Below are 10,597 nucleotides of genomic sequence, written 5' to 3'. Positions count from 1 at the left end.
GGAGAGGATCCAGGTGATGGAGGAGAACCTTGAGGTGGAGAACCTGGTGATGGAGAAGAACCAGAGTTACCAGGTGATGGATCCAAACCAGGTGATGCAGAGAACCAACCAACCACCCACTGGGGCTTGGTGGCCTTAGCAGGATGGAGCTGGGGCTCAGCTCGGTGGCCGTGCTGGCTTTTTACTGGTCCCAGTAAGCCTTGGAGTTGCCCTCACCCACAGCTCCACCATGGCCTCGGTTTCTCCTCCCACTGCTGCACCCCGAAATACCCCGGGGTTGGGACAGGCAGCGGGGGGGTCACAGCCCCCAGGCTGGAGCCCACCAGATTTGGGGGGGGGGGGAGATGTCCTTTAATAAAACCTCAATCCCTGTCGCGATTCCAAACCCTGTGACCCCCCCGCTCCCTCCAGGGGGGTGTTCCCAATGGACCACGCCCCCCCCTAATTTGCATATAGGGCACCGCCCCCCCCATTGCCGCCCCTTTAGGGCCCCTCCCTGCGCGGGGAAGGAGCGGGGGGGGGGGGGGCGGGGGGCGTCTGCGGCAGCCAATCAGCGCTCGGCATTTTCCGCGGGAAATCCGAATTTCGCGGGAGGGCTTTTGGCGCTTAAAAAAAAAAAAAAAAAAACAAAAAAGGGGAAAAAAAAAAAAAAAAAAAGAAGAAAAAGAGAGATCGGGGCCGGGAGCGATCGGGAGGAGCGGAGCCGGGGGGGGGGTGGAGGTGTTGGGGGGGGGGGTAACGCTCCGGGCTGCCCCTCAGCCTCACCCCGCTCGTTTTTGGGGCTAAAAAGCGCTTTTTTAAAAAAAATTATTTTATTTCTGGCTTGGGTGCTGCCGCGTTGCTTCTCTGCAGGTTTTTTAAAAGCGGGGGGGGGGGGGGTTTGGAGACCGGTGGGTGTCAGCATCAGGCGAACCTCCCCCCCCCCCCAAAAAAAATGCCCCCGCTGATTTTGTGACACCCCCCACTCCCCTTAGGGGAATATCGCGGGGTGCTCCTGCCCCCCCATCCCATCCCCCCCCCCCCTTTCCTCCGGTTCTCGGAAGGGACTTTGCAATGCTGCGGCTCCCCAGGGGAGTGTCCCCCGCCCCGGGGAGGGGGGGCACCGCCCTGCCCCCCCCACCCCCCCGTCAGCAGCAGAAGGTCATATCGGTGATGGGCTCCATGGACCGGGGGGGTTGCAGCCTGGGCAGCCCCCCCTTCCCCACCGCTTGCTTCACTCCGATCTACACGGCTGGCGCTGCTCCCCCGGGGGGGGGGATTTGTGCCACCCCCCAGGGACCCCAACTCAGGACCCTCCGCTCGGCGGGACGGCTGCCGGTAAGGTGCCCCCCACCCCAACCCCCCCTTGGGGACAGCGCTTGGGTGTGTGTGGGGGCTTCATGGTTGGGAGCAGGGAGGGGGGGAGGGAACCCCCCCTCCAGCACCCTACACCCCCTTGGCACCTTTTTTTGGGGTCTGCACCCCCTTCGGGTGCCCGTGGGGCTGGAGGGGGGGTTGGAAATCAGGAGTGGCAGTGAAATGGCTCAACTTCCCCTCGCCCCCTCCCTGCTTCCGCTTTCTTCGGCTTTTTTTTTTTTTTTTTTTTTTTTTTCCTTTTTTTTTTTTTTTTTACTTTCAAACAGTTCGGGATCCAACCCCAAAATTCCGGCCCTGGTGCTGAGGTCCCTTGGGAATCCCTTAGCACCTTAGGGTGCGGGCAGAGCTGTGGGTGGGGGGACACCCTCTCTGCCCACCCCTCCACCCCACTCGGTTGCTGTGCCCCCCCACCCCCTCTTCCCCAGAGGGTCACCTGTCACCCGGGGGAGGTTTGGGGACATGGAGCATGGGGGGGGCTTTGTTGCTTGTTTTTTGTTTTGTTTTGTTGCGGGGAGGCTGAATTTGAAGCAATAGGACCACCCCCCCCCCGTGATGGGTCCCCAGTGGGACCCCTGATGTTGGGTGCTGTGTGGGGAGGGGGCTGCTGGCCCTGTTTGTGTCCCTGGCACCCAGTCCCGGGAGGGTCGGGGTGGGAACGTGGGGGTTAGGGCCGCATTTGCAAAGCCCCTAAATAGGGAAACTGAGGCCAGGGTTGGGTGCTGGCCCTTTGCCCAGCTATCAGGGGGTGCAGGGGAGGCTCTGCCCAGTTTGTCGCCTCCCTCTTGGAGGGTCCCCTCGGCCCTGCTGGCAGCTGGCATTTAATTCCTGCCCATCCCATCCGGGCACCCATCCAGCCCCCACTGTGAGCCTCTGTTCATCCCGGGTCCTGGGTGGGATCCCAGACCCCACTAAACTTCCATTTCATGTTTTTTCCAAGCCTCGATTTATTTATTTATTCCCCCTCCCTTTTCTCTGGTCCCTGATGCTCAGTGCCAGCTGGGGTGGGGGGCACAGGGGGTGTCTTTTCTCCCTGCTTTGTGTCACCCTGCCTGTGGGGACAGCTGGGGCTGTTGGGATCCCCATCCTGGGGGGCTCTGAGACCACCTGTTCCTCCCCTCCCCCCATCTCTTTGTCTCCCAAATGTGGGAGATGCCTCATCCAGACCCCTGCCCCCTCCCCTTGAGACACCCCACGAGCTGCTGGTCCCATCCCCACCCACTGGTGATGAGGAGGAGATGGTTTGGGGCTGATGACCTCTGGCATCACCACCACCATCAGCACCCACGCCAGGAGATGCTCAGGGTGCTCCTGAGTGGGGTCTGAGGGGGGGGGGCTCATGTGACACTTGGGGAAGTGAAGTGCTTGGGGGGCAAGGTGACACTGGGGGACAGGGCTATCTGCCTCTTGTCATCATCACCCACGGGTGTCCCTGCCACGGGTGTCCCTTGAATGAGTTCCCTGGGAGGTGGGGGGTCTTGAGGGGGGGGGTGGTGGTCCCTTATGTGCCATCTGGGGACATGAAGTGCTCCTTCATCCCCTTTGGTGGCTTGTGAGTGCCATTCTCCTCTGTCCCCATCCCAGTCCCTGATGCCATAATCCCAGTTCCAGCTCTGCAGGTCCCAGTTCCAGCCCTGGGGTGACACTCAAGTCCTGGCAGCTGCCCCCCCCCCCCCCTTCCTTCCTCCCCCCCGAATTTATGGGCACAACCTTTGTGTGCAGATCTGGGGCAATCAGACAGTGAAGGTTTTCTCCCAATTCCTGAGCTGCTCCCACCTGCTCTCTGGGTTTGGGGTTTTTGTTTTTGGGGTTTTTTTGTTTGTTTTTGGTGTTTTTTGGTGTTTTTTGGGGTTTTTTGGGTTTTTTTGCTGGGAGAAGAAGTTTGCCAGGGCCACCTGGGCCAGCTGGGGGCTGCCCCTCCCCCGGGAAACGGGAGGGGTTGGCTCTCATGGCCCCAAAAATGTTCCCTCCCTCTCTGCTTTGTGGGTGCTGAGGGGTTAAATGCAGTTTGCATCCTCCCCCCTCCCCCGCCGTGTGAACACGGATAATTCGGAGCCAATCCCATCCTCGGGGTGCTCCTGGCTATGGGGGGGGTCTCTATAGGGGCTGTGGGGTCTCTATAAGGACATTGGGTGGTCTCTGTAGGGGCTGTGGGGTTCTCTCTAGGGGCCGTGAGGGGCTCTCTAGGGGCTGTGGGGGCTCTCTAGGGGCACTGGTTGTCTTTATAGGGGCCATGGGGTCTCTGTGGGGGCCGTGGGGTCTCTATAGGGGCCATGGAGGGTCTGTATGGGGGCCATGAGGGACTCTATAGGGGCTGTGGGGGTCTGTCTATGGGCACTGATTGTCTTTATAGGGGCCATGGGGTCTCTATGGGGGCCGTGAGGTCTCTATGGGGGCCTTAGTGTCTCTATAGGGACCGCGGGGTCTCTATGGGGGCCATGGGGTCTCTGTAGGGTCTGTGGGGCCTCTATAGGGTCTCAGGGCTGGGAAGGACCCTCGGAGGGAGGCTGTCACCTCGGTGGGGTCCCGGCTGTCCCTGCCCCTCCCGGGTGTTCAGAGTCCGCCGGGGTTTCAGTGCCTGCGGGCAGGGCTGAGCCGCCCGTGCAAAGAGCACCCGGGGTGACAGGAGGGTGACAGGAGGGTGACAGGAGGGTGACAGGAGGGTGACAGGAGGGTGCTGACAGCCCCCTTGGGTGCTGGGCTGGGCATCAGAACCCCGGGTTGTGCTGGGGTCACCCCGGGTGATCCCATCCCGCTTTGATCCCATCAAAGGGTTCCCTGCACAGGCGGGGGGAGGGGGAGGGAATTAATTTGGGGTGTAGGGAGCTGCTGGGGGGTCGCTGGGGGTGGGTGGGAAGGTGGTGGCCATCGTGTCACGCGTGGTGTGGGGCTTTTTTAGCCTCCAGCTCCTCTCTGCCTCCCCCTGCATCCTGCAGCGATGGGGCTGTGGGAGGGGGCATTTCAGAGCCATACCCACGGGGGGGGTGGGGGTGTTACAGCCTTCCCCCCCCCCATCCCGGGGTGGTCTCCCCATTCCGGGGCCAGGCCTGGGGTCACCCCTTTCCCCTCCCCACGGTGGGGCTGAACCCCCCCCCGACCCCTCAATCTGTGCATTGTGTCCCCCCCTCTGTACCCCTCCAGGCAGGGGGGGTCTGCACCTGGGGGAGGGGGTTGGGGGGGTCGGGGGACACCTCGGGGGCATGAGCAGTGTCCCCAGCGTGGTGACACTATGCCAGGGTACCCCGTGCCCCCCTTTTTCCCAACTCCCGGTGCCCATTCCCGGGCAGGAGCAACGTTCCCACGCCCCGGGGAAGGGGGGGGGGGGGGGCGGTGGAGCTGATGAGGAAAGGGGGGGGCCCAAAAAGAGCCGGGCAGAGCCCGGGCAAGCCCGGGGAAGGCAGCGGGTGGTGTTGAAAGGAAAGGTTGGCAGGAGGAGCCAGCAGTGCCCCCCCCGGGGGATGAGGGTGCTCTGATGCTTGGGTTGGGTGCAGGGTGTAGCCCCTGGCGCCAGGGCTGGGCTGAGCTGGCGGGGGGCCCAGCCTGTCCCCCCCCCAACTAAATTACCCCTCCCCAACAGGCTCTTGCCCTCACCCAGCTGGGGGTCGAGCCACATTCCCCCCCCCCCCAGTATCATAGTGGGGTGTAGCTGCACCCCCCAGCCCAGCAAGCAGTGGGGGGTTCCCTGCCGTGCCCTGGGGGGGGGTCCTGCAGTGTCCGGGGGGTTTTGCAGTGCTCTGGGGGGGGGTCCTGAAGTGTCTGGGGGGGGGGGTGGGTCCTGCAGTGCCCTGAGGGGGTCTTGGGGTTTGGGGTTTGCCCCCCACCTCAGTCCCAGTTTGCTCTGGTTTGTCTCACGCCCCCCCCCCCAACTCCCCCCGAGTCCTGGCAGGGTTTGGGACCCCCTCGCTGTGCCCCACTCAGCTGTCGTGTGCCTAATCCTGCCCCCCACGGGGGGGGGCAGCAGCTGGGCCCCCCTTGTCTATTGTCCCTCACTGGTGTGTCCCCCGCCTGTGCCCACCCCCCCCCCAATAACCCCCCGAACCTCTCATGGGGGAGCAGCGGGTTCCCCCTTTGTGCCCCTTACGGGGGGGGTGTCCATGGAATTATGGGGGGGGGGGGGGGGGGCAGAGATGGGGAGGCCACCAGGACCTGTGCTGCTCCTGTGCCTCAGTTTCCCCTTTGGGAATGGGGACACAGGGGTGACCACAACCACTGCTGGTTGGAGAAGCAAGGTTTTGGGGTGCCAGCAGAAGGGGGGGGGGGTGTCCCCTCTCCTCCCCCCCAGCCCCTGCTGGCAGATGCTGCTGGGGCTGATCCGGGGCAGGTGGTTCCCAGGAACTCAGCGTTAACCCTTGGGGTGCTGGGAGCTCGGGGGCAGATCCAGGGTGGGAAGGGGGGTTGGGGGGGGGGAGGGGGGTGTTGCCGGGGATGGGGGTGCGTTGGCTGGGGAAAAACTCCTCAGGGAAAGGGAGGGAAGGAACAGATTCCCACAGGAGTTCAGGACCAGCCTGGCTCCCTGGGGGGGCGGAAAACAGCCCCCGGCAGCTCTGCTGCCACCCCCCCCTTTCTTTTTGGGGTGGGAACAAGACGATGCGAGGTGCCCAACCCCACAAATTGGGGTGTGCTCCCCCCATCCCAAGGAGCTGCTGGCAGAGCCACGCCGAGGCAGAGCAGGGAGCTGGGGGCCATGAGGGATGTGCTGGGGGGGTCCCTGTGGGACAGCCCTGCCTGGGAGCAGGTACTGGGGGGCCTGGGGGGGAACATGGGATGGGGGGGCTGCTTTCTGTTGTTCTGAAGTGTTTCCCCCCCTCCCCAAAGTTGTCCTGTTGGTATTTGGGGGTGGTTTGCATGTTCAGGGGAGGGGGTTGGTGACACCCCCCAGCTCCTCTCTGCTGCCTCCCCACCCCCCACCCCTTTCCCAGGGTCTCTTGTCCCCAAGGGATGCTGAAGTTGTGGGGGGGGGGGTTGTGACCCTTGGGGACATCCTCAAGGAGCTGCTTGTCCTGGTGAGGGGACAGTGTGAAGGGAGGTGTCCCCTCTGCCAGGACCCCCCCCCCTCAGGTTACCTCAGTTTCCCTCCAGCTGCCTGCATGTGTCTGGGGCACCCATGGGGTCCCTTGTGGGGGGGGTGGGTATGAGCCTGGCTGGTCCCAGGTGCTCTGGTGGCAGCTGGGTGCCCTCAGCTGCCTCCAACCGTGCCTGGGGGGGGGGGGACAGGATGAGGGGGGATGTGAAACTGTCCCCCAAGCAGACAGCTGCCGGGGGGATGACCCAGCCCCCCCATTCCCAGGGCTGGGAATGAGGATCCAACCCCCCCATTCCCAGAGCTGGGGCTGAGAATCCAATCCCCCCATTCCCAGGGCTGGGGGGGACAACCCAACCCCCCCATTCCCAAGGCTGGGAGTGAGGATCCAACCCCCCCATTCCCAGAGCTGGGGGAGTCTGTGCCAGGAGCTGGGGTGACTGCAAACCCTGGGGGGGTTCCCAGGGGGGGTGCTGTGGGCAGGAAGCCATGGGGAGGGGGTGTTGTAGGGTTGCCCCCCCCCATCTCTTCCCCCCCCCACTTCTTCTTGATATTCCCTCACCCCAAAATAAGAGGGGTTGGAAGCAGAGGATCCTCTTCCAGCAGCCACCTTCAGGTTGTGGCACTTGGGGGGTTGGCTGATGGGCCTGGGGGGGGGGGGTTGGGGAGGGGGGGTCTGGCTTGGTCCCACCTTTGGGTTTTCTCTTCTGCTCCAGGCCAAGAGGAAACTGGACCTGGAGGGCCCTGGATTTCGCACGCCCAAGGGGAAGGGCAGGACACAGGGACAGGTCCCCAGCCCCAGGAGTAAGTGGTGCTGGGGGACATCTGGGGGGGGGAAGAGTTGGGGGGAGGCCAGTCCCTGTTCTCTGAGCTGCTGCCATGGCCCCTGGTGGCACTGTGGGAGCAGTGTCCCCTCCTCAGTCCCTCCTTGCTCTTGGAGTTGGCAGAAAACCCCCGGGGGGGAAGGGGGGGCAGGGCTGGGGGTTCTTTCTGGGTTATTTTCCCCCCAGGTTAAGGATGATCCAGTGGTTAATGTCCCCTGTGTGGCCAGCTCTGTGTCACCTCCATCCCATGGTGCAGGCAAAGGAGAGGATGGGGGGTCTTGTGTCCCACTGTGTCACCTCCATCCCATATCCCACCCTAAGAAGAGGATGGGAAGTCCCCTCATGTCCCACACTGTGTCCATCCCACATCCCACCCTAAGATGATGGGATGTCCTCTCATGCCCCACACTGTGTCCATCCCACATCCCACCCTAAGATGATGGGATGTCCTCTCATGCCCCACACTGTGTCCATCCCATATCCCACCCTAAGATGATGGGATGTCCTCTCATGTCACACTGTCCCCTCCATCCCACATCCCACCCTAAGGAAAACACTGAGGGGGGGGCCTGTCTCTGTTTTCCCCCCAGCCCCCAAGTCCCCTGGGGAGAGGACCCGCTATGACACCTCTCTGGGGCTGCTCACCAAAAAGTTCCTCTGTCTGCTGAGCGAGTCACCCGATGGGGTGGTGGATCTCAACCGGGCCGCCGAGGTTCTGGAGGTCCAGAAGCGTCGGATCTACGACATCACCAACGTCCTGGAGGGCATCCAGCTCATCCGCAAGAAATCCAAGAACAACATCCAGTGGCTGTAGGTGGCCCTGGGGAGGTGGAGATGGGGATGTGAGGAGCTGGCAGGGTTGTTGGGGATGGGGGAGAGGTGATTGGGGGTTGTGCTGTGACTCAAGTGCCACCTCTGCTTGGCAGGGGGACCGGGATCTTCGAGGACGCGGCGGTGACAGCGAAGCAGCAGATGCTGAGGGGGGAAGTGTCCCAGCTGGCCAGGATGGAGAGGACACTGGATCAGGTCCTGCAGGATTGTGCCCTGCACCTCCAGCAGCTGGCTGGTGACCAAGCCAACCAGAGATATCCTTGCTCCAGGAAATGGGAAAGGAGGATGGGGTCTTGGGGACAGGGTCTTGGGGACAATGTTGTGGGGACAAAGTCTTGGAGACCCTTCTGAGCTCTTTCTGCTCCAGTTGGCTGCCCTTAGGCTGGGGAGGGAGGTGGCAGCTGGGGTAATGGTAGCAACTGGTGGTTGGAAAAGGGTTTTGGGAAGCAGGGATGGCTGAGCCCCTTGGCCACGGGGTGGGATGTGGCTTTGGGTTGTGCCCAAATCAATGGGGTTATTGCACTGGATTTATATGGAACCCCCCCACACCTTTTGGCACGGGGATGGGGGGGGTTAGGGTGGGATTTTGGGGTTGAAGGGGCTGTATTTAAGCCAGCTCCCAGCTCCTCTTTTTCCTATACGTCCCTGTCCACGCTGGCATATGTCACCTACCAGGACCTCCGTGCCATCAGCAGCTTCCAGGAGCAGACGGTGATTGCTGTGAAGGCTCCTCCAGAGACACGGCTGGAAGTGCCAGACATCAGTGAGGTGTGTGGGGGGCTGAGCCTGGGGTGGGGGTCAGGGTGCTGCTGCTGCTGTGTTCCTGCCCTCTTGGGTAGGTTCATCCTCTGGGGTGTCCTGAGGGTGCCAGCCCGGCAGGGTCTGGGGTGGTTTGGAGGTGCCACCAAGGGGTTGTTGGGCCATGAGGGGTGACAATGCCCTCACCTGGACCCTGCATTTTTGGGGTGCTGGGGTAGGGGATGGATGGGTGTTCTTTTGGGTGCCCTCCTGAGCCTTGCTCTGCCTGCTTCCCAGGACAACTTCCAGCTCCACCTGCAGAGCACCAAGGGTCCCATCGAGGTGTACCTCTGCCCCGAGGAGATCCTGGAGGACAGCCCCACCAAGGACCACGCTGTCCCCAACCCTGCCACCTCCCTCCAGGACCACGCCGTGGCCTCGACCCTACCCAGCAGCCCTGAGCCAGCCCCACAGCCACCCCACTCCATCCCCCAGAGCTGGGGGGCCATGGGAACCCCCTCCTCACCCCCTCTCAGCATCCCAGGGGGGCCCAGTTCACTGCTGGAGGTGCAGGCTGGGCTCCTGGGCTCCCCACCCCATCTCCTGCAGCAGACAGAGGACCAACTGCCCTGCACCCCTTCCCACCTGGACTCGGGACCTTTTGTCACCTTCTCCCCCCCCCCTGGAGCAGGACGATTACCTCTGGGGGCTGGAGGGGGAAGGTATCAGTGACCTCTTCGAGGCATATGACCTGGGGGACCTGCTGAAGGACTGAGATCCTCCCCCCAGCTTTGAAGCACAACTCCCCCCCCCTACACCCCTCACTCATGTCCTGAGTGTGTGGGGTCTCTGCCGGTGTGGGGTCTCTGCCAGTGGCTGGAGAGTGGGGGCCTGGAGGGGGGTGCTGGGTTTTCTGAAAGGTGCTGGTGTTGGGGGGGGGCTTGTGTTGGCTTCTCCTTGGTTTCCTGGGTTGGGTGGCACCTGGGGGCTGTGTTGGTCACCTGGCCAGGTTCTGGGGACACCCTAGGGAGGTCCTGTCCCTGTCTCAGTGCCCCCCAACCTCCCTGGTGGACTGGGGTTTGTTTAGGAGCATCCCTGGCTGGCACAGAAACCTCATGTTGGCAGGGGGTGTTATGGACTGGGACCATTCCAGTTGCTTCCCAGTTAGACTGGTTCTGCAGGTCACTTTGAAGAGTGGTTTTCCCCACCACCGTGGCTGGAATATCCTTAAAAAAATAACCAGGCAGCAAAGCTGAGGGCACCTTGGGGTGAAGAGATTTGGGGCATCCCAGCTCCAAAAATCAGCAGGTCCAGAAAGTTCTTGTCCTGACCATGGAGCTGATTCCCTGGCTCCCAGTCCACACCAGTTCCCTCCAGCCTTAGGGAGCTCTTGGTGCTGGGGGTTTGGAAATTGGAGCATAGTAAGAGGAGGGATGTTGGCAAAAGGTTTTGGGAAGCAGGGATGGCTGAGCCCCTTGGAATACGGGGTGGGATGTGGCTTTGGATTGTGCCCAAATATATGGAATTATTGCACTGTATTTATATGGAACCCCCCCCCACCTTTTGGCATGGGGATGGGGGGGGTTGGGGTGGGTTTTGGGGGGTTAAGGGGCTGTATTTAAGTTGTCCTTCCTCGGGTGGGTCCTCCTGCAGGTTGGCTTTGGGGGTGGTGTGGGGGAGAGTGTGTTTTGGCGTGGGAAAACTTGGGGTACTTGATGGGTTCTGTCTGGGAGGGGGTGAAATAAAATCAACTTTGGTGTTCCCAGGGGTTTGGTTTCCTCCAAGCAGCAAAATGCTGAGGGAGGGGAGGAGGGGATTGGGAGGAGAGAAG

At 62.3% G+C, this 10,597-nt stretch overlaps 1 protein-coding gene across 1 annotated transcript; it reads left to right on the top strand.

The window, feature by feature from the left end:
• Positions 1–1,125: 1,125 nt before the first annotated feature.
• Positions 1,126–9,728, top strand: E2F2 (E2F transcription factor 2). Its single transcript, XM_030468542.1, is given in 7 exon segments — positions 1,126–1,317; positions 7,090–7,177; positions 7,788–8,007; positions 8,124–8,282; positions 8,682–8,796; positions 9,064–9,441; positions 9,443–9,728. Coding segments are annotated over 7 exon segments (1,224 nt in total). The 5' UTR covers positions 1,126–1,152; the 3' UTR covers positions 9,542–9,728.
• The last annotated feature ends 869 nt before the right edge of the window (positions 9,729–10,597 follow it).

Source organism: Calypte anna, unplaced genomic scaffold, assembly GCF_003957555.1.
Source record: "Calypte anna isolate BGI_N300 unplaced genomic scaffold, bCalAnn1_v1.p scaffold_150_arrow_ctg1, whole genome shotgun sequence".
NCBI classification, from domain to species: Eukaryota; Metazoa; Chordata; class Aves; order Apodiformes; family Trochilidae; genus Calypte; species Calypte anna.
Note: the sequence above shows the minus strand (reverse complement) of the source record. Positions and strands in the feature narration are given on the sequence as shown.